Raw genomic sequence first — 25,517 nt, forward strand, 5'->3', positions numbered from 1 at the left:
TGTTTATTAATTAAGAGTAGGAAGTCGATAGTAACTTTCTATGCCTGTTCGTTCACAACTACATAGATATGTACTACGTTTCCTCTTGATTATGCGGTCAATCTGCACTTGCAATAATTGGACATTTCCTTTTGAAGATATCGCATCACAAACGGGTGTATAACACATTCGATGCCAACCACGTTAAATAATATAAATAAACAGAATATAAAACAGTCACATTGGCATCACGTATATTAGGTTATGACCCATTTCTCTTCACGAATATAAACCGACGGTTTTTTCCTCTAGACTTATTGCTCAATTATTTGTGTGCCTTTTTTAAAATTACACTCACGTATATTTTCGTCGCGATATTCGTACTATAAATGTCATGTTTAATGCGAATTTAAATAAATTTTTCAATTATATTAAGGCAAGAATCAAACTACACGTTCATATAATCCAAAAAATCGATCATACAACCTTTCAATTATTTGATCAAAAATTCAATTGGATCCACATATTTTAGCCTAAAGCTTCTTCTCCGATTAATTTCTTCTATTAACAACCTTTCACGCTTTAAATTATTTTTATACCCAAAATTATGCATGTCGTCCAATTAGAAATTGAAATTTAAAAATGACATAAAATATTTTATCTCAGTTTACATGCTTAAATTTTGGTGATAATAATTATTCGTGGGCGTACATACATTGTTTTCTATAACGATTAGGCAACATATAAAGTTCGGACCGAAAGTAAAACGTAATAAATAAAAACTTGTAAAAAATAAGACGATTCCAATCGGTTATGTATGTATATTAAAATAAATTGATAAAAGTAAGATAAGAAGATATAATTAATACGCCGTTAGAGCACATATGTATGTCCGATAACATACATACATATACTATACATATTATAAGTTTAAATTCATATTTGTATATTATTAAATAAATCAAGCGAAACGCTTTAATAAATCGAGCATCTTAAACGTAACAAAAGTATTCATACATAGAACTCGATCACGAAGAATGAACATGAGTTGAGTGGCTAATTGCTAAAAGAAAATTCACTTAATCATTTAAATAAAATGATAGCCAAGGAACTTTGCATGCGAATAGAAAATGGCAAATAAATTAAACCAGAAGACAACCTAGGCAAAAATTGAACGATAACATCAAACATCCGGAGCAAATCATCGCCAAGATATATTGCGTTGAAATTGCACTTTGCAAACATCACAAATGATGATTAGTAGCCTCGTCGACATGGTCATATAAATAATATATATTGCGCGAGTTATATTCGTTTGCAATAATTTGCAACGCTTTTGAGGAGTTCCTCCATTATAATAGTATTTCAAGGTGTTTAATGAAAATTTTGCAACTCTCGTTCCAAAGTGCATTGCATGCTATGCGGCCACCGACCCAATATATTCTGTTCTGGCAACTTTTTGCGAGAACGATTTTTGGAACTGGTTGTATGTTACAATTGGTGGATTCGAGTAACGGTCTTTGGACAATGATTCCATGAAATTCAGTGATGTGCAAACTGTGAGGCATTAACTTCCTTAAACGATCAGCGACCTTTGCACGCATTCCACATATGTATAACAAATATAAATCAGATATATGTGCATTCATATGTATAATATATGTATACAGTACTTAATGATAATTAAATTTCTATCAAAAAACCACATAGACTTATAACCAAGTGGTGACATTAAAATTGTCTATATACAAACATATGTACATATATATGTACATACTTACAATATATGTATATACATATGTACATACGTTGAATATAAGAACTACAGAGAAAATTATTATTTGGTATTATTTAACACCAGATATACCTACGAAGAAATAATAATTAATAAAAAGAGAGATTTTAAAGCCCATCCGTTGTAGGAAAACACTATTGTTTGTTCACATGACAATGTTCTATTGTCTGTACGAAATGCTATTGGTTGAGAGGCGGTGTAAGGGATAGAATGTATGTACGTTTTTCACCCTACAGTGCCAACTTATATTACTTGCTTTTCAAACCAATATTTGTTTAAAAATTAATTAAATTACACGTATTAAATCGCAATAGAAGTCAGTTTTGATTTCGTTATGACCCTGTATAAATTGTAAACGATATCCAACATTAGCATATTTGTTAGTTACAGCTGAATTTCTGAAGAACAAACACATCATGAAGAAGGTGCTAGTATTTCTACTATCAGTAGTGATGTCAACTGAAGCATTCGGTAGTTTTACTCCAAGAGAAGACGCTGAAATTTTCGAAACAAAATGTTCCAAATTATTAGATTCAGAAGCTTATGACAACTTGAATTCATCCAAAGGACATTTAAAAAGGTTCGTTTTGTTTTTGTACAATCAATACGAACAAATGGGTTCTACATATAACATACGGACGTCACAATTCCAATACGACTATACTGTTTTTGATAGACTACTAGAGAATTATCAGAAATTTTTGATGCCTTGCTTGGATCAAACTGAAAAGTGTATTCATAACAAGAACGTGGATTTACTAAATGCACTCAAGTCAAACTATTATGACATCAGTGAAGCCATAAGTATATTTGTCTACACGCAAGGACTGCGGTGTTTGAAGGTGGAGCAAGGCACCATATACTCATGTGCAGATGGTCAATCCAACACTGATGTGGGGCAATATCAATATTCGGGGATCGACCACCTCCTGGAATTGTCGACAAGAATTGACATTGCTGAAAATCTAGATCGATTGATAACTTGCTTCAACAACGGCTTAAAAAAATGTCATGGGTTCCATCCGCATATTTTGCAAAAATTCTTCGATCAATTACATTCAATAGTGAGATCGAATACGAATCTTAAAAAAAAATGTCTTTAACCCATAGTCAAAAGTATCAAAGAAAATAAATATCAAATTAATGATATAAACAACAAGTTACGTTACTTATGAGTGGACTTTGTTACAATAGCATTCAAATTTTAATATTACCATAATATAAAAGCACAAGCATAAGGTTAGTCACTCACTTAGTGTCTATGTGATCGAATTGATGTCATTCAATTAGTTTTTTAATCTTATTTTAAAAACCATTTTAAAAGATGTTAAAAGCTCTTATCGTTCTCATTCTCGTTATAATAACCAACGTAACTTTTGTAAAAGCCAAGGACCGAAGCAATCTGCAAGTCGACATATTTCGGTCGAAATGCTCCGAAGCTAATAAATTGGAAGTGTATACTAGAATTGTTTTTGCAAGAGAAGATTTGAAGAATTATCTAAATTTCGTTTATGAACGTTTTAAAACATACAAAGAAGAATATAATATAGAAAAATTGATCAATACTCACCCTTTAATAATGAATTATTATGAGCATTTTGTCTACATTACGAAGCCGTGCTTGAACGAGGAAGAATTAAATAACTTGAAAAAAGCTGCTCCGTATTTCCAAGCATTTCATAAGTGTATAAACTTAAATCATGAAATTTATCTTACAACAGTTAAAATAAAGTTTATTCCATTCATATATTCTGGAGGAATTGATTGTATAATAGAAAGGAAAGAAGCTATATTAGCGTGTTTCAATAACTTGCTGTCGAAAACTTTCTCGACAAATTTGGATTGGGTCGATTTTATTTTGCAAATGTCCGTTGAATTGAAAATGGGCGATCATAAAAGATCTATTATTGATTGTTTTAGTACTCAGATGTCCATGTGCGAGAAAATTCAACCAGCTAAATTTTTTCAATATATAAATGATGTTTTTCCTTCCGATCCTGATTCTTATATTAACTACGAGTTATACGACTAAAATATTTGAGGAATTAAATTTTTTTATAAATTATTAAAACAATTTTTTATAAACTGATCGTACTATATCAACTATTATAAATTAACTTTGAAAGTGGTTTATTTATTTCTACTTCTTTATATTCTTTACATAACATAATAAATTATAAATTGAGTTTATTTTTTATTTATTTAATGTTTAATATGATGTATCTTGCAATTTTTAAAACTCTACCATTTATTTAGTTTTCATATAATTTTCCTGAATGAGATTTACGTGAAAACACAAAAAATAAACGAACATTACATAACCATTATTCGCGGTTGCGTCTCGTTTCAATATGTCACCGCGATCGGAGCTGATGACAGCTCAGAACGCGTCACGAGTTGCAAACTTTTGCCAATCGGAGAGTCACGGTCGTACCACGGTTGTGAGGTGTTTTTTCATTGAGATAGCCGCCCAAATGAAAAACGATCGGCTGAAATAGATTATGTCTTTTTATCCGATGTCTATATCCAAATACAATTCATCAAACAGTATAATAAACGATTTCATAAATAAAAAAATTAACTATGAACACTCATATAACATATGTAATACAAACAACATTACAGAAGTGACTTGTCACAAATATAAATAACACAATATAAATGTAAATGAAACATAAATCAGTAATGCAAAAGTAAAGTTTCATTTCAATTAATGTGTTAAGAAATATGACTTTATGGAGCTTTCTTAATCATTTTGGTATCTTTTTTAAACAAAAAACATACACATCTATAGTATTTCATGTATTATTAGCTAAATATGTATTATTTACGTTAAAATTGTTATAATATCTATGCACACGCACTTTAAAAATCTTTTTTTAGTTAATCAATTTGACTTCTGAAAGTCTCATTGTTATTTGAATGTAAAAAACAGCACTTCACACGGTGGCGAAAGTAATACTGTTCAGAAAATAAGGTTCAGAAAATATGGGAAAATCGCTGTTTGTAAAATCGTTACACTTTTATTTTCCCTTGTTTCATTGTTCTATTCGTACACCATAAAAATGAAATCCAATGTTCTTCGCAATAAATTGAATAAGCAGATCATTAGAATTTCTTGTCACAAATGAGAATTGAGCAGATGAAATTTCTAGTAAATTTATAATAATTTTTTATTACTTAAGAATGAAAGTAAGTTTAATATAATATATATATATATATATATATATATATATATATATATATATATATATATATATATATATATATATATATATTTATATATATATATATATATATATATATACATATATATATATATATATATATATATATATATATATATATATATATATATATATATATATATATATATATATATATATATATATATATATATATATATATATATATATATATATATCGGGGTAGAAAGTTAGTTCAACATAAATGAAATTGACCGCGGATGCATGCCGTGGGATGTGAACCAGTTAAAAAGTAAGAGCGGTAGATGTTACTGCGGTTCCTGTGCAAGTCTGCGGTTCCACGATAAATTGCCAAAAAATTGGAAAGCGATAAAACAACGGTATCGTGACTGCAAGTACAAATTTTTTTGTTGATTAATAGGCCGAACTGGAGACAGTTGGTGTATGTCGAGCTATAACTGTGAAGAGTGCCCAACTAACTGGTCGTGATGCTGCACTTTAACAGCCTCACAGCCTCTTCAAACAAAAAAGAGTAAAGAGTAATAACAGGAATATCTTCAGCCATCGAAACTGTGTCAATGTGCCGTCCGTTACGCGAAGTCAAGTGATTTTTAACGATCGTGATGTAGATACGAATAATATGACAGTGGCTGGAATCAGTTTCAGCACTACAGTCATAATTAAAAATTTACAAAACACGTTGCAGGATTTGGAAGTTTGTTTACGAGAAAAAACACGTGCAATTCCTTTATTTATACGAGTTTCCTCTGTTACTAAAATATAGAAAATATTGTTTTCATTGTAAAATTTTTGTAAACACGCTTTGTTTTGATCTTCATCCCGGATTCGCCAACTAATTTAACTAAAAATAGCTCCACAATTTATTTATTTTTAAATAAAAACTATGAAGATAGAATTTTAATCTAAATTTTTGTTCCATTTATAATGTTAAATAAATTACTTTAATAATGAATCACTCAACTAGCGCCATCTTGTGAATATTTAGCAAACTTTTAGAATTTTTCTTTCTGTGAACGTGGCGCCACTCGTTGATTTTCTATACGTTACGTAAAAATAAAAAAAAATAGTTGAAACGTTAATACGAAATATTAGGTCAAATTTTATACATAATGATAATGAAATTAATTTCATTTCATTTGACGTATGTACATATACTTTATCACATTATTAAATATTTTTTATCGTAAAAACCAAACGGACGGTAGGAATAATTTGTACGCGTTTTGAATTGTGAAAAATCATAAATAAAGAGAGTTTAAAACATGTTACAAAATGCGAATTCTTCGGTATACGTGCCAAGGGTCAAAAATTTAGCATTGGACGCGAACGAGATGACAATTTAATGGTCATTGGCACAATTCGCTGATTTTACATCAAAAAGTGGAGGAAAGTTATTTGAAAAGCAAAAAGAAAGATTAGATTAGTGACCATAATTTACTACTACGAGTATGTTACAAGAAATAATCCCGATTAATCGCCAGTATCTTTCAGTGGAAATTGAAGATATCGAAAGAAAAACCGCCAACGTACACATTTCTAAAACTTTTCAACCCTTCAATAGTACAATAATTATTATACTGCAAAGCAAACGAAATTCAAAAATACTACACCGTTTCAAAATACATATAATTTCATAATAAAACAATTGAATAAAATATAATTCACGATGACGATTTGTGACGTGCTACCAGTGGTCGCCGATATAACCGCTGACGAATCCAAGAATAAGTTGCAGTTTAAATATAGAGCTCATGCTACTGCAAAAAGTCACTCAATTATAGCTAATGACTTTCTAATTTTGAAATTTACTCCACTTCCTAAAAAAAAAATCCGTACGAATTTACGCGAGGGCAATCGATTCGTCGTTCAACTATCCATAATATTGATTTTTTGTAAAAGTTTTTAAAGAAATCGGTAATATGAGATTTGAGCACGAAATGTTTTCGTTCATAAATCTACAGATGAACAGTCGAGTTGCAGCTGCTCGCGAGTATTATTTTATCGAAGTTTTGGTTGTTTTCCACGAATATTTAGTGCGAAAATAACAAGTACATGTTAATATACCGCAGAAAACTTGCAACATTGATAGTGAAACGTAGATATTTATTCCTGGACATACTTGATCGATATTGTAAATATTATTGTATGAATTACTAGTGGTTCCATCCGGCTTTTCGATCGGTATTTGCAATATAAATCGATTAAACATGGCCAATATAAGAGTAAACATTCCTTTATTATTTATTAGAATATTTGATACTAAATATTCAATATTAAATTTAATTAAATATTAACTTACGGTCTTTGTTTTAAATATAATATTTTCATTAATCCAAAATCAGCCAAACAAAATACATACATTGCATATATGTATATATATATATATATATATATATATATATATATATATATATATATATATATATATATATACATATATATATATATATATATATATACATATATACATATATATATATATATATATATATATATATATATATATATATATATATATATATATATATATATATATATATATATATATATATATATATATATATATATATATATATATATATATATATATATATATATATATGTATATATATATATATGTATATATGCATATATGTATATATATTTATAGAATAATTAAAAAAAAGCCATTCAAACTTATACTATAAAAAATTTAAACGGTAATTGAATTATTATGCTGATGTTGAAAATAACACGAAGGACAATGTCATCAAATGTTGAAAATACTTTTCTAACAGTCTTTTTTGTTTAGCACCAAGGAAATAGAAAATTGAAATCACAAGGATATCTTGATTATATAAAAACTAATGAAGAAGCATTACAGATTATTCAAAATATCAAATGATGACACAAAGATTCTGAAAATATTCTGAAAAAAATTCCAACCGCTCATTTTTTACACATGTTTATTTTACGAACGTATCAAATCCTACCTTTTAATTTTCCTATTTATTAAACATCGTGCTTCTTGAGTATCATGTCGATTTCTTACATACATCTCTCGATCGCCGACTCACCTGCAATACATAAAAATAAAATATGTTTAAAAATCAATGCAACTGATCTGATGTTTATTTGGTGACATACATACAATACGTATCTAGTTTAAATGTACATATGTATATCAGCTGGCGGCACACTGTATGTGTACAGCCCTTGATCCAATTGGGTTCCAATACTGACCGAGATTCTAATCAATGTCTGGTAAACGTCAATGTCAATATCGACATCGTTCATTTACCCCCTAACTACGCAATGAACAATGAGCATTGCCCGTGGTCCAAATACATAGATATATGTAAGAGCCCGTAGAAAATAATACGAAATTATTTCGACTACAAATTTAAATGTACTGTTAAATTTTTTTCCAACGCAATACATTATAAGATATAAACTATGCGAGTCTTCCATTGACATTGCGGAAAAACGGCGACAGAATTTCGCCTTGAGAACGCATCCGGTGGGCCGCTTATTCAAAAACCAAGTAAACACCGTCACAAAACTAGAAAGACACAAGAATGTCGTGTGTCTCCTGACATCATCATTACATCTCGTGGTTTTGTGCCAGACCGAACCAATATACCTAGTCGCGCTCTTTTTTAGATACATCCAAGGTTTCGACGGTTTGTCCGGTCATGGTGAATCTCTGACATGAAGTTCACACAATGATTACGAATCTCATTTCCAACACGTAAAAGCTACTAGATGTTCGTAAACCGTTCGCTCCACGATTAAGACATTTGGAATGAAGTACGAACTCATCACAATCATTCGCAGTCGAACGTGAAAAGTATCTACGGACAAAAAAGAGGCTAGGAGATTCTTGAGAATTTCCATTTCTTCCCATACATTTACGCTAAACACCAATCTCACCAACTATGTAACATCTCCAAACTATATCACAATGTGTCTTGAATAAACAACGGAATGTCTACAATTTTCAAATATTATATTTAAGGTCGAACTTGTTTGTACTATACAGTTTTGCTATTGGAGCTCAAATTCTTAAAATATCAAATATTCTCGGACAATTCAAGCAAAAGCTCATAAAACGCTAAAGTATGTATCTATTAATGTAATTATTTAATGATTTGATGAATACAATCGAAATCAATGGACATATTGTCAGATTCAATGACCTCTCGTCCGATGATCGGGAATAAACGGTCCATTAGTACTGATAGGACAAGTGAAATGAATGTTGCCAATTTTTTTTTTGTTGCCAAGCTGTCAATATCAATTGAAAGGGTATTCTCGATTGCTTATCGACGAAGTAATTTATTAAATTTTGAAAATTAAATCGCTTCACGCTCGATTATGCAAAAGATTAAGTGAGAAAAACTATAAGATTAAGTGAGATGTTTTCTTAAAAAATAATTGATGGCACGAAAATGAATAAAAACTAGAGTAAATGGTAAACATATTGTGCACTCGGTGCGCTTTGTACTTTATAAATGCCACTTCAAGGAGAAAAAATTCACTTGTGCGACATTTCAAATGCTTGCCAAGTTTCGTTTTGCTTTGGTCGTCTTTTAGCAAAATGTTATTCTCTTGGGTTAAATATTGGCGCTGTTATTGCTCCGACATATGTATTAAAGATTTTTTATCCGATAGTTGAGAACCGCTTGCGTTGTTTTTCTTATTGTGATGTTTGTGAAGTTTCAAAAGCCTTGATGGCGCCATGACAAATGGCAGACGTCGCGATTTATAAATTCATCGGGATTGACTTTCAAATAATTTACGTCATGATTAAACCTCTGTACTCTTAAGACACCCAAGTTGCCAAAAATTTATTTTTTTCGTATCATTTACTTTCGGAACAATAACATTGTCATAACAAAGTTGAATTAATTCCATTAAACGTCAAAAATACTAAACGTAATTTATGATTTTCTTTAGGAAATTTAGTGATATTTAAATTAGTGATATTTCTTTAGGAAAAAGTATATTTTCCTTTGAGAAGTGAGACCAGCATATGAATCGCTTCAAAGGGTGCGCACAAGTGGCCCTTAATCGGGAGACGTCACTCTCGAAACCAGAAACGTATACACACTGTTGTGTGTTTGTTTACTGAATGTCGCCAATGATCCGAGCCAATTCGTCTAATCGCCGGAAGTTTCCTCCGGTTTTTCCGATCGGGAAATGTGGAGAGAAACGTCGCTCGACAGCAGTCCGTCGATTCCCAGTTTCCGGTTATTAATAACGCGGGGGATCACTTTTTGTCCGAAGCCATTACACATGTTTGATGCGTATTTACGGCCGCGCCTGTTTAATTGGTCGTGGGATCTTGCCAAAACAAAATGGCCGTTCGCGTGTGCGAGCGAATCGACGGATTTGCCTATACCAGATATATTTATTGGACATATCGATAAGGAACACACTTGAAAATCGTTCCTATTTGTTGAGTAACACAAATAAATGCTTTAAATGATTTTAAGCCTATTTTGAAGTTCGCATCATCGAACCGCTTTTATAGAATCGACAGCATACCTACACATATGTACATATGTACATATGTACATATGTGTGTATAAAAAAGTTCTTCAAACTTTCATCTCGCCGATATAACTAAGAATTTTCATACCGAATATGTTGTTATTTTTTAGACATAATAAAATTTAAAATATCTGCAATTTACCTAAAATGCCAACGATGTTCATTTAAACAAAAATAAAGTAAATATAATCTCATTACAATATAAATTCAATGTTTATATAATACATATGAAAATTCACATTGAGTAAACTTTGAATCTAGATCACACGAGAACGATAATAAAACGCCAACGAATGATATAATATCGTTTTATTGATCAATTCCAAAAATAAAATTGTAGAGGAAATCACAATAACGTTCTATTTTTATGTCACCAATAAATAAATTTATCGCCAAATTGTTACCCAATCAAGTCTTACAAAAGATTTTCGTTTAATGAGTGGGGTTGGGAGTAGATTTTTTTAAAAAATTATAATTTTCAATACTGCATTGGAGAAGATTTTCCTCACTATAGTTTCCTCACTATAGTATAGTACAAATCTTTTCTCTTCTATTAATCAAATCTCATTTGAAAGCTTTTTCAAGATCTTTCAAAACTTCCTTCCTTCAATAATCCTATGCAAATTTCTACATAAATACATATGTGCTTTATATAAATTTATAATATTATTATTATAAATTTGAAATTATGTTCAAATAATGGAGACAAGTGAGGATAGATTGCCAATTTGTTTGGAACCGTTTCAACAATGAAATCAGATAAATTGGCAAACTTTTATAGGAAACGATCGATCGAAAGGTCTGACCAGCAACACCGGGTCAGTGATTGAACCCATCACCCCTCAATTGATAACATTATACGGTAACCACTGAGCTATGTTGCTGGTGTATGTGTATGTGCATGTACATAGATTATTGAAGGTTTGAAACTCTAGAATCGGCTTCCAAATAATATTTGATTAGTGAATACCATCAATGCGGAATCCAATATTACCTCGTTGTTTTGAATAAATCTACTTCTTATGAGCTTATGACATACCCAATTCAGGCCTCTTCCTAATTACGGAAAATTTCTTAGAAATGTTGCCGACTTTACCACGGTGGCTACTCCTGTTCAGTTTTTAATGTTCCGCAACCATAACAGGCATTCACGACCCACTCTGCGACGTCCCCCAAATTTTCCTCCACAATTGAATGCAATAGGCGGAACTTTGAGCTGCCTATGTTTAATTATTTTCAATAAAACTTTTTCTGTACTCATCTTTCGTAAGACAGTGTCATTTGCCACTCGTTCAGTCCAGGAGATGTGGAGCATTCTTCGATAGCACCAAAGCTCAAAAGCTTTAATTCTTCTCATGGCTATCACTATTAAGGTCCACAATTCACTACCGTACATATAAAAGGACCGACCAAACATAAGATATCACCAGAATTTAGCACGTATTTTTAAGATTCTGTCCTCCTTGAATAAACGCATAAAGGTTTCAACACGAATCTTGTGGTATCAGTGGCGGTGGTGGGTTCTCACTAAACAGGCTTTAAATCAAAACAGTGTATGTCGTTCATCAATTCTAATCCGCAATGTTCGAGCGATCTATCAGTATTGCGCCTGCGTCGTCGATCACATTTAGACGATGCATTTGTGCATTTCTCGGTGCAGATGTGCACCGCATACATATGTATGTACATATGTACGTACACATGTATTTAGAGACGAGCGTTGAGAAACAACAAGATTGATCTTCGGCTGCCGCGATTTGTATACGAGACCGATTGGTAAAGGAAGTCAACTGAACGAGCCAGCTGCGGCCGACTAATGCCAACAAAACCCGCATTAATTATATGGATAATGTGCACGCGCGTGCATTAGACCGAAATAATCGATCATAACGGTGACAGTGCAAGCTTTCTCGATACGACAAAATCACATCAAAGAGACAGAATATTCGAGATGCGTCACGAAGCGTAAATTCACATGTGTACATATGTATCTATGTATGACCATACGTATTCAATATGTTCTCAAACACCGAAACACGAGTTTCCACATTTCCACTCGTCATTCGAGAATGCAGTGCAAATTTGCTTAGTTGTGATGGCCATCATACATTGTACTTCCTAGCCACCCAGAATAAAAAGTAAGCAAACCAAAATCAAACATAATACGTTTTAAATATATATCTTCTTAACCCTTTGAATGCTGACCAACGCTGATCAACGTTTTGCCAACAAGTTCATCAGCCTGAAATACATTTTTTTGAGTATGTAAAAATGAACAAGAATACTACCCGCTAAGCCTTTCCAGATGGCATTGAAAAACTACGTGCGTAAGGTAAAAATGCATTGAACACGGCTTATGTACAATCCGTGTCAACATTTATAAAGACTGGTTGACACCGGAATTTCTGAATTTATAACCAGAATTTCTCGATGGAAATCCCTAACTGTTGAGTATTTTAGATTGTGGCTTGGCATTTAGATTGTGAGCATTACATTTTAACAACAATGAAGAAGATGAAACTAGTTTTGGAAAAAACACATTCATTAGTAGACAGACTTCTTTTTTTTATTTTATATTGTTGCAAGATATATTAGAGAGTCTAAACACACCTTTATAAAACTCGAACACCTCGGCGGTAGTTATCTAGGGTTTGTTCGAATTAGCTACAATTTTTATACCTGCTTTCTATTGGATTTCTAAATAAGTCTAGTTCGAAATTTTGGCGAAATTTTCAGCTTTCAACAGAAAATACGTCAGCTCTTAAACGATTAATATACGTATATAAAAAACGAATGTTTGTTTGTTTGTCCGCTATTCAAATATACAGTTTAAAACGAAGAGCCATCAAATTTGCCATTTTACGAGACTAACTTATGTACATATATGGTAGGCGCTCAAAATATACATGGAATATTAATATTTAATATTGTACATATTTATACAGGCTCCCTGAAAAATGCACTAAATTCCACTGAATAGTGGCGCAGTTTCGAGGAGTCCTAATTTTCAAAGGCGCTTAAAAAGAACTTACGCAATAGAATTCCACAAACAAAGGTTACCACTTTCGGATAACATGCAAATACCCCTTGACCCTTTTTTTTAAATCTATTGCGTTAGTTCTCCTTGAGCATCTTTGAATGTTTTGATATCTCGAAAGTGCAACTATCTCGATTGCATTTTTCCGGTCACCATTTATACAAAAGCTGAATATTTGACTTCAAGATGTAGAAAATTTAGCATTCAATTGTATCAGCGAATGTGTGCACATTAAAGCCCGCTTTAAAGGTCAAGGAATTTGACCCTTAAAGCCCTCAACATGAGGCCAACCCCCCCCCCACATGTACATATTAGGGTTTCTGATTTTCCCAGAATTTTCAATTCCCAGGACTCGGGACTGAGCTCGGGATCGTTCCCGGAATTTTCGGGATCCCGTGACATGCGATGTAATTTTTTTTTTCAATTTAATTTTTTTTTTATCAATAAAAAAATTATTTACATAAAAACTATTTAAAAAAAGTAAAAAATACACATAGTCAATTAAATGGAAAAATGTATTAATAAAAATAAATTTATTTTTATCTTCTTAAAATGCCTACATATTTTTAGATTTGGCACAAGCTTTTCCAGAAATGGATAAATCTCTTTCAATTTAAGTTAAAGTTGATTTTATAGTTAAAAGGGATGATTTTTTTTTTTGATTATCTGTTTTTGCTTCTGTCAACATGTGCATTTTCAGTCGAGGCATTTTCATTTACATTATTAAGTAATTATTCAATCATCGTCAAACACAATTGTCTCATTTTCTAAAGAGTCTAAAAGAATTTCTTCCGTCGTGGAATTGTCAATACAAGAAGGATACATTCGCTTCATAATAGTTTCATTGTTGTATCTTCATTAAGATCTTTCGATTTTCGATCTTTGCCTTCCGATATTTGCGTTTTCTGTAATTTAACATTCTGTCTCGTCACGGAGACCGATACAACACATATCTTATGTCACGCTGTGAAATGAAAAAAATCGCATGAAATTTGGTATACGATGTATGTATGTATAAGTTTGATAATGAATCGAAGTTAGTTATTAGCGTGAGGTATAACTGCAATTGAGTAAGCAGTGAAGTCTGCATAATTTATGAAAAAATAATAGGTCTAAATAATATATGAAATTTTCATTCGAAGATATTGAATATATATGTAGTCATACTGTATATGCTGAAGTAATAATCAAATTAACCTATAAATTGACAATCGCCACATTGGTGACGATTTTCAATTCGCAGTTAATATTGACAGTTATGGATATGTGTATATTCTTACTCGAATGCTTCTCTTCCTACTTCTTGTTATTCCAATAATATCACCATAGCTTGGGGCACACTTAATATAGTAAATAAATATTTAGTTGAGAAAGTAGAATCTTTCATAACCAAACACACAAAAAACAACTGAAATAATTTTTCAAACAAAAAACAAAATAACAGTATTTTTGAATATGAATATTGAAGCTAAAAATGTAGTGAAAAATATATAATACAAAAGTTGATCGCGATTTATTTTATACAGTATTGAAATTGCTTGAAGAACATCCACAAATTTAATAAAATAATTGTTTTTTTCGAATTACTTCTGTACTCAAACCATCCATGATATAAACTATCAAACATTACATAAGATTTATAGAAATTATATTTTCCTAGATAAACGTCGCATTTGTTATTGTTAAGCAAACATTGGCTTGCAATAGACAACGACTACAACGACGACGACGACGACGATGATGATGATGACGATGAAGACGACATGCATGACGTCCCACAGCCGATATGGTGCCAACAAAAAAATTCGAAAATCCGCGGTCAAATCTCGGGTGACGTCAACGAAGAACCGCTCAACTCTTGAGATTCCACCCATAGTCTGATTTCTCAGAATGTTTCTGTTCCTTCAAAAATCTCTTGTGTTTCGATGACCATTTCGTGACTCACCTCATCATCGTGCCAACATTTGCGAGCTCCGGTTGGGCAAAAAGGAAGTTAATAAGAAAATAACGCGAAAACGACTATAAATTGCTCACAGTGCGATTTAACATTGGATTTACTTGTATTATACATATATGTATACATTGAAAGCTTTGTTCAATTTTTAGATGTTTACTATTTACATATAATACGATATTGCCAACACCTGTTTTGATCGTGTCTGGATAAGTGATTATCAAAATAGAAAAATATTTAAATTGTGCACGTCCAGTCCAATTATGTTAATTATTTTTTATATATTTCCAGATACAATACATATGTATGTATGTATGCACATATTATACATACACATATTTTAGTGGTTTTTATTAGCATTTTGTTTATACTTGTCGTTGCCCGATTTGCCCTTGTGTCACTTGAAGCGCAGTATGCACACAATGCGACACGAAGCTAGTCAATACCACTATGTAAACTTTATAACTGAACTTCTAAATTGTATTACAAGCTTGACTATAGGTCTTATCATGTTAAATGCTAAACTATCGTTATGCAAATTTTAAAATATATTTTAAAATTTTGTTAGCTGACCTTTGTATCATTAACAAAGATTACTAATTCATTCTCAATGAATAACACATTCGTTTTAGTAAAAGCTCCAAAATTCAGTGATAAAATTTTACTTCAATCATCTCAGCTATCACTTTTATTAGTATCATTCTAAATTTGTAAACAAATCCGTATTTTGATTAAAAAAAATACTACTTACAAATCTCTTGCATAATCTTTAACAGAAAGTTCCGTAAAAAATGCAAAAGCGACAAAGAATAAATAATTTTACTAATATACATATATTTTTTTTTTTCAAAATCGTGATTCAGTTATTGCTACGTGTATAATGTATGTACATCTTTATCATCATTTACAGCCATTCACCATCACTTTTGGATGAAGGCCTCTCCAACACATTTCCATTCCAACTCTCATCCATCTCATTCAACACCTTTTTCTAATTTCATCCACCCATCTCCCATGTGGCCTTCCTTTCACATTCTTTTGGGTACCATTCCAACACTTCTTTTGACCACTTTTCGTCCATTACTCACACATATGTACATTATCAACACCATTTACAGACAACACTTCACTCGTCTTTGTTTTGGGCAACTCTCATCCATTTCATCCCACAAATTTTTTTTTCTGATTTCATCTTCCTTGTGGCCTTCCTTGCGCCCGTTTGCATTCTTTCGGGTGCCATTCCGGCGCTTATTTTGTCCACCTTTCGTCCATTCTACTAGCTACGTTACCTCTCCATTGCCATTTCAATGTCTTTCAAACTCTCGCCACTTTATCCTTTACCCTTTTAATACTTCTTATCACAAATATCTAAGTCTGACCAGTAGTATTAAAATTAGCATGGGATCGCACACGGAAACCTCTCGATGCTAAACATAAACGCTATCACCAAGCCATACTGTTGGATATACATATATGATGGGCTGAAAACCAGACTGGTACAAGTGACATTTTTAAAAAAAAGCTGGTTTAAGTGCTAAAATGATAGCATTTCATATATGCTATTTTAGCACTTAAACCAGATTTTTTTAAAAATGTCACTTGTACCAGTCTGGTTTTCAGCCCGTCATATGTATGTATATGGGTCTACGTGACTTGACAGAATGTTAAATGACAGAAAACGCAAATATCGGAAGGCAAAGATCGAAAATCGAAAGATCTTAAGTCGAAAGATCAAAAAAAAATGGTGCATGGTAAACGGTACATACTCACTTAATTTGCGCGAGCAGGATACAACAGGAACAAGAGGAACATGCTTTTCCTCCCGTATTCTGCGCGCGCACATTAATACGGGAGGAAAAGCCTGTTCCTCTTGTTCCTGTTGTATCCTGCTCGCGCAAATTAAGTGAGTATGTACCGTTTACCATGCACCATTTTTTTTTTTATCTTTCGACTTAAGACCTTTCGATTTTCGATCTTTGCCTTCCGATATTTGCATTTTCTGTTATTTAACATTCTGTCAAGTCACGGAGACCGGTATGTATATATACTAGTGTAGCTTAGGGAAGCAATTAAAAAAAAAATGACGGAAGATAATATTATATATGTACATACATACAGACATACATATATTGGTGCTGACTGATGATACTAGACATTCTTAATTTTTCTCCTTATATTTAAATATTATTATTATTGCTTGAACTTTTGTTTTTTATGAATTGTATATTTTATTTATTTTATTTATTTGGAAAATTTACAGTTTACAGTTTATTAGATTGATAGTAAAAAAAATATAATTATGTTAAGTAAACCATTAATAATTTTCACATATAGGTAAAAAAAGAAAAGCTCAAACATTTAAAATAAGAAACAAAAATGATAATAGAGTAAGATAGTTAAAGAAAACAAAAAAAGAAAAAAAATAGAAATAACAGTATAATAAAAATATCAGAATAATAAGAATAATAATATGATAAAAATTATGAAATAATATAAAAAATATAATATATAACAAAAAACAAAAAGACAAAATAAATACATCAAAATAAAAATTCATAATCATAATCATAAACTTTCATTAAAATTAATCATCGAAAAACAAATTTGCAATAATTACTCTAGCTTGTATAGCATTAATATTAAATAAGTCAAACATAGAAATTGTTAAGATTAGTGTGTTGACGGTGGAGCTTGCACGCCAGATGAATGAGCTTCTTCCATAATTAGAAAAAGTATTAGGTATGTAAAGGAGCTCATTACATCTAGTCATTCTATTTGGTACACGCAATGATAGTCTGCTCAATAATTGAGGACAGTCAATCGAGCCGTTAAGGATGTTCAAAATTGTTGAGATGTCAGCTATCTCCCTTCTTTTGACAAGAGGAAGTAGATGCTGACACCTACAAGCATCTTCATAGGAAGTATAGGTTAATCCAAAACGGCTACTGACGTACCTCAGGAATCTCTTCTGAATGCGCTCCAATCTGTCTCTTGCACCAGAGTAATCTGGGTTCCAAACTTGGGATGCAAACTCAACAATACTTCTTACGTATGCACAATATAGTATTTTGTATGATTTTATAGAAGTAAAGCATTTGGAGGACCGGATGACGAACCCGAGGGCCTTCGACGCTCGAGCTACAACATTGTCAATATGTTTACTAAAGGATAGATCAGAGTTTAAAAAGACTCCCAAATCCCTAATTTCCGATACCCTTGTGAGTCTATGTCCGTTAATTGAATGAGGAAAGTCAACTGGACATAGTTTTCTGGTGAAGGTTATGCAGGAGCATTTTGCTACATTAATTTCCAACTTATTTATGCTGCAATAAGCCTCTAGTCTGAACAAATCATCTTGTAGGGCCAAAGCATCATTTCGGTTGTCTATTCTCTTGAAAATCTTCATATCATCAGCAAATAATAGTACATTTGAATTCTGAAAACATTTTTCAATATCGAAGATGAAAATATTGAATAATAGAGGTCCCAAGAGGGAGCCTTGTGGAACACCAGAAGGAATATTCATCCATTTCGATATAAATCCATTTAATGAGACAGCCTGTGATCGACGCGTAATGTATGAGGTGAACCATCTATAGAGATCACCATGAATACCGATCTGTAAAAGTTTTTCAAGGAGAATATCGTGATCAATCTTGTCAAATGCCTTACTATAATCTGTATATATAGTATCAACCTGAGACCGATCGTTCATGGCATTAGTAACGAAATCATTAAATAGTAGTAAATTTGTTGTAACTGAGCGTCCTTTCTGAAAACCATGTTGTTGCATACTAAGAGATTGCGAGATAGCTGGAAAAAGTTGGTCGTACACTAATTTTTCTAATATCTTAGCAAATATACATAGCTTTGATATAGGCCTGTAATTGGAAATTTCGTTTTTTTTTCCTTTCTTATGTACAGGAGATATGAATGCTGATTTCCAGATACAAGGCACAAGGCCCTCACTAATAGATCTTTTATAGATAATGGTTAGTGGTAAAGTTAGGCTTTCAGCACATTTTGAGATAAAAATTGGAGAAATTAAATCTGGGCCTGCTGTTTTATGAATATCAGTTGATTTCAAAATATTTAATACTTTTTCACTTCGAATTTCAATTGATCCAATTTCAGAGGAAGATGTGACAGAACAGACGTTGGTTGGTAAGGGATAAGAGGAAGTCGATTGATTAGAGACCGGTTTAAGGAACGTCGAGTAAAAGAAGGAAGAAAACAAATTACAAATGTCCACCCCCGTATCAGCAGTAATGTCACCATGATACAGAATATGAGGTAGGACGTTGTTTTTGTTCCTTGATTTAATGTAGGACCAGAATGCTTTGGGATTCAAGGAAATGTCGTTTTCTACTAAAGTCATATAATTTTTGAAACATTCTTTCTCTAAAGTTTTTGCCCGATTGCGTAATAGTACAAAGGTATGATGGTCAGCCAGGTTGTTATAATTTTTGAATTTCTTAAAAAATTTGTACTTTTCCTTCAGGACTTTTTTTAGGGGTGCAGTATACCAAGCGGGAAATTTTCTACTTTGAACATGTTTCTGTGGGATATATTTATCCCTTAAATTATATATAAGATTATAAAATGAATTTACAGCATCATCAAGAGAAACAGTATGTAAATAAGACCAAGAAACAGAGTTTAATTCATTTTGAATCTCGTTATAGTTACCAAGATCAAAAAGGAATCTAGTATAAGGTTTAGATTTAAGTGATCGATAAAAAGTTAGATCAGCAGTAATTAACAGAGATTTATGATAAGGATCCTCAGGAACGAGAGGATCTAAACAGGCATCTACTACCAAATGTTCATTTGATAAAACTAGATCAAGAATACGGCCGAATAAGTTAAGTACTCCATTATATTGTTTAAAATTACAAAAATGTAATGCATCAATAAGAGTCATTTCGGTGCTTCTTAACGAATTGATAGGTATAAGTCCTCCTCTGGAGATATCCTGGGACCATTGGATGTTACTTAGATTGAAATCTCCAACAATTAAAAATCTATCATCCGGGTAGTTAGTTGAAATAGTAGACATGTTTTCAAGAAAATTAGTAAGTTGAGTATTAAAAGAATTACCTATGTTCTCAGAACATAAATACAATACACATATATGAAATTTGAGAAGGTTGCGATGATTAGTGGTGCTGCGTAAAGTGAGAGATATCCAGATATCCTCCGCAGAAGAGTGCCACTCTGGACGTGAAACAACTCCAAGTTCACGCTTAGTTGCCACAAGGCAACCACCACCACGTATTTGGTTTAAGCTAACATAATTACGATCTCTTCGCCACACTATATATCTTTCATCAAAGAGTTCCTGATCACTTATAGTGTCCATCAACCAAGTTTCAGTAAGCAAAATAATATCATAATTGGACATGTTTATATTTCGTAAAAAAATATCAGTTTTTGTACGGAGACCACGTACATTTTGATAATATAAATTAATAGAATCCATTAAGTGGTCTCAGAAAAATAATAAAAAGGTACTCACACACATATATATATGTGCATATACAAATGTATATGTATAAATATGTATTTAATTTCTGTATAGTTAATTATTTTGTTTCTTTTCTGTTATATCTTTGACCATTGTGGCGAATTAGGAATTCATGTAATGCCACAATGGTCCAAACTTTAAATAAATTATAACTACAATAGTAAAATTAAGAACATAATTTTTTAAAAACTCATGCTTGTTTACTATGACAATTTTAGCGTTATTATAAGTAACAGAACGTCGCTTTGTTCACAGTTTTAGTATGACACACGGATCGTTCATCTTTTTCTTCACATCTTTCCATTTTTTTCTGTCGTTATTCTTTTTCGATTCTGCTATAATTTCTCTTGTCGCGGCGCAGTTTCACAACGCAACGGCGTGACACCAAAAATTAGGGTTACACTGATTATGAATTTATTTTTGATGATAGCTTCTATTGTATTAATCTTAATACTAGAGAGCGTAATAGATCAATATTCAGATAATATTTTGAATAGTAATTTATACGCACTTGTACAAAAAATAAGATAACTTAATGCTTGCGTTGTCACGCCCAAGTTTCATCAGAACAATCATCATAAATTAAGCCCACAACGCTCTAAATGAAACCCTTCTTAAAATAGCATTACAGCTTTAACTCGCATCAACGTTGGTAAAATGTAGAAATCTGTTGAATATTTATAGAATTTATTTACGTAAACGTAAACCTTCAATCATTATTTCGTGAAAACAGCTGACAAATATATAAGAATTGTGTTCGTTTTAAATCCAACAAATGAAAATATTTTTATATTTAAAATAAATACGAGTGTGCATTCTGTTGTTTCAAACATTGAAAATTTTACCAAAATTTTTCATAGCTTATTTTATATGTAGATTTAATTTTGAATATATCACAGCACTGGTCTGCCGTTTTGAAATATATTTAATTTGCAATATTTTCATTGAAAATTCTCATTTATAGTTTTGGCGCCAAATGGCGGTTGGCGTCAAAAATGATACATCAAAAAAACTTACGTCGATTTTATCTCGTATATCCGCCACATACCGCGAATGAATAATTGGGCATGGATTCAAAATGCATACCTACTCTTATTTTCTTTTCGATTTTTATTTTTTATATATGTGTAGTACGTACATATATTACACACATTGTGTCTCTCGCAAATGATGTATTTTTTTATCATTACCACGTGCGTGTACGACTAACTTTTGTAAACAATTAGGTCCATGATTAGTCGAAAGATGCCTCATGAATTATTTTAATCATTGAAAAAAAACCACTGTATTCTGTATGTATATAAAGTACAAATGTGTGAATTAGTGCAATTCGGAATACCAGACCACATACATACATAATTCATTTAATTTTGTCAAGTGTCCGAAAAATCTGTTCAACATATGTGAACAGACATGACTAACAATAAGACAATATGTATGAACATAAACTTAGAAAACATGACACATTCTCGACGAGACAAAACTTGCTTCTCCCCTTCCCCACCGCTCTTCGAATGCGAAATTTTTTTTTTGAGAATCCAACGTGAAGACGGAGTGTTTCAGCACATGTCGCAAAGACAATTTTGAAACCAAGTCAAGGGCTGCTGCATTCATTTTACAATAAGCAATATCATAAAGTGTTACTTACGAGAATGCATGAAAGTTTTGTTGGTGTTTAATTACGAGATATTGTCTCAAAAAAATATTCCAAACGGCAGCATTGTTTAACGATTTTATTATTTGTCGTCTTATTTCTTTTGAGGATTTTCAATCTAAGAACAAATTTTTCTGAAGGTTTTTTTAATCGATTTTAATCAACATAATTAATTGTCGTAACCTAACCTAACGACAAAAAATAAAGAATCAATTAATTTTTAATAATAATAATATGTACAACCGTATATAATAACATATATGTATGTACATATTCATACATATATGTATGTATACCCCATAATAATTTATGTACATATTATGAATATTAAAAATTCAAAAAGTTTCTGCACATACATACATATATTCAATACTTTTCGGGGATTTTGAAAAATCTATCTATATGTGATATTTTGTGGTTAATATAATTTATCATTGATTTTACCCGAGGTAGACATACAAGCAGAATTACAATTTTATGTGTAAGTACATACATACATATGTATTGTTTTTACATGAACGTTTTGACAACAAACTTTATTCACAATGAGAAATATTAATAATAAATTAATGTTTACGCCTATGTTTCTGAGAAACTAAGATTAGGTGTGAAACTGACGTGTGATTGGCGGCGGCTAGTGGGTTAGCGGCCCTAAATTGGGAACATCGCTTGCTTTTCTAATTTGTTCGCGTTTTAAATTCGTTTTCAGCCGCCGATTGGCCGCGACTGTCCCACATAATTACGGAACGTTAATCGTCATGGAAGTGGACCGTACCGAACCGCCAGCTTCCTGCTTGGCTTCCGATGCCTCATGGCGACATCTTTTCGATTAAACCGCACGCCTCAATTGTTTGTTTTGTTTGAAAATCGATATTGGTGCACACTGGCGAAAAGTCGAGTTTGCTGCCGCCGACTTTTTGGCTCGCGCCGCGCCACATCCAAACACAGCCGCTTTACGACCATGCTTCGCGAAAACAACTTCTCCGCCAATTTTCGCGACCGAACAAATATCATTTTAAAAATCCCATTAAACGCAACATTTAACGATTTAAATCGTAAAAATGTTTTCAAATTATCACAAACATCAACTCATAAAAACTGCATACATGCATACAATGTAGCAACAATTTAAGCGGTAAATTGTCGTAACTACACATTGAATTGGATTGTATTTTAAATCCGTTTGAGAATAAACAGAATCTAAAATATGATTGAGATTGTAAACAGCGTGGGGAATTTATTGGCACGCTTCTTCGTTGAGAACAAATCTTCCTAATAAACTCCAATATGAGCAAAATAAATGAATTCGGGGAAAATATACAAATCTGAAGCGCGATGAACCCATATAAAACAATCATTATTTATCATAAGTACTTCTCATAACATAATAAATTTCTGATTGAATTAAATAGTCTTTTATTGTTTACATACCGTAATTTATTATGAATGATTTATTTCTTTTGAATAATGAAAAATAGACAAATATTGAAAGAAAGAATAGATTTATTTATACTATTTATTTGTTTTATTGATACTATTCAAAATAACATTAATTCGACTGGAATTTATTCTCGAATTCGATATTGTTTAATTGTATGTAGTTCATTGAAAGAGTTGATTTTTAATTAATTCAATTTTATTTAAGCATAAAAGATTTACATGCATATTATGTAGTATCACATACATACATACATATGGACATATATTTTTAACATTTTAACAGTGTTTAAATATAATAATTCTAATAGGAATTATTTTTTCAAGGTGAATTATGAGACAAAAAAGATAAGTGTAATTTTGCATATTTTGCTAAAATTGTTTAAAAAGTAAGCTATATTAAAATAACCAAGTAAACAGATGTCAATTAATATTGCCAGACAAACAATAAATAATAAGATGTTTATATTCAATTATCAAAAAGTAAACAGATATGTTCAAGTCAAAAATGAATACGAAGAAGAAATCTATCTCCTGAAATTGTCCATATAATTTATTTTAGAAAACTGTAATAATAAAATGCTGTGAGGTATATTTGAATCTTCCGTCATCCTTTATACCGATACATTCATACAAATGTATACTCCAAAGATGCTGGAAAGTGTATTGTGATGAATGTGTAGTTTGTTCTTTGTATCATCAGCGAATTTGTGTACGGCGATACCATTTCCATCTAGCTTTCAGAATTCCTCATAGGTTTAAAATGAAACTGAGTAGGATGGATTACGTCAACTAGAGTGGGTTTTTCTGCTATGACATCGGACCTGACCGTATACTTATATGAGTAGAAGAATATCAATGCATTGTGTGTCAACGATCTTTTCACGAAAGCTCCCAAATCTTTCGAGCGTCTTTCCTCGTCTTAACACAGCAGCACCCATGCGGTTTTCGATCATTTTTAGATACATATATTCCATATTTTTAGAACGAATAGGCGGACAAGTGCCGCCCCATCAGCTATAGTCGCGACCTTGAAGTGTGGCGCTTATCAGAAATAGGCGTGAGGATGGCACGCGGGTGAAAAGCTCACCTCTTGTATCTTGAGGCTGGTCCTGACGATCTTTCGCGTGACTGGAGCCTCGTACGATTCTTCGATAGTCTCCGCCATGGTCGGTGAGGGTTTCGCGAGAATGTGGAAGCTTGACGAGAGTTTAGCGAGTCGGGGGGCGGCGGGGCGGCGGCACGTGGGGCGGCGTCTCCTGGGGCGCGGCGCTGTCGGCGCGGTCTGCGTCAGGCGGTCGGCCGCTAACTACTGCTACTGCCCAGGCTAAAATTAATTCGCCCATCTCGGCTCGAGACCAGCTTCCCGACT

General features: G+C 32.1%; 1 protein-coding gene across 7 annotated transcripts in view; it reads right to left on the reverse strand.

The window, feature by feature from the left end:
• Positions 1-25,517, reverse strand: part of tmod (tropomodulin) — an 80,555-nt gene extending 55,038 nt beyond the window's left edge. For 5 of the 7 annotated variants that reach the window (XR_013261018.1, XR_013261016.1, XM_077438279.1 and 2 more), the window contains exon 1: positions 25,236-25,465. Coding sequence is in view for 4 of the 7 variants with exons in the window: in XM_077438279.1 (XP_077294405.1) it covers positions 25,236-25,313 (78 nt within the window). In the remaining 3 variants the exon portion in view is untranslated. Of the gene's footprint in view, positions 1-25,235 lie in introns of all 7 variants that reach the window. The other 2 variants (XR_013261017.1, XM_077438276.1) reach the window with 2 other exon arrangements.

Source organism: Arctopsyche grandis, chromosome 9 (assembly GCF_051622035.1).
Source record: "Arctopsyche grandis isolate Sample6627 chromosome 9, ASM5162203v2, whole genome shotgun sequence".
NCBI lineage: Eukaryota > Metazoa > Arthropoda > Insecta > Trichoptera > Hydropsychidae > Arctopsyche > Arctopsyche grandis.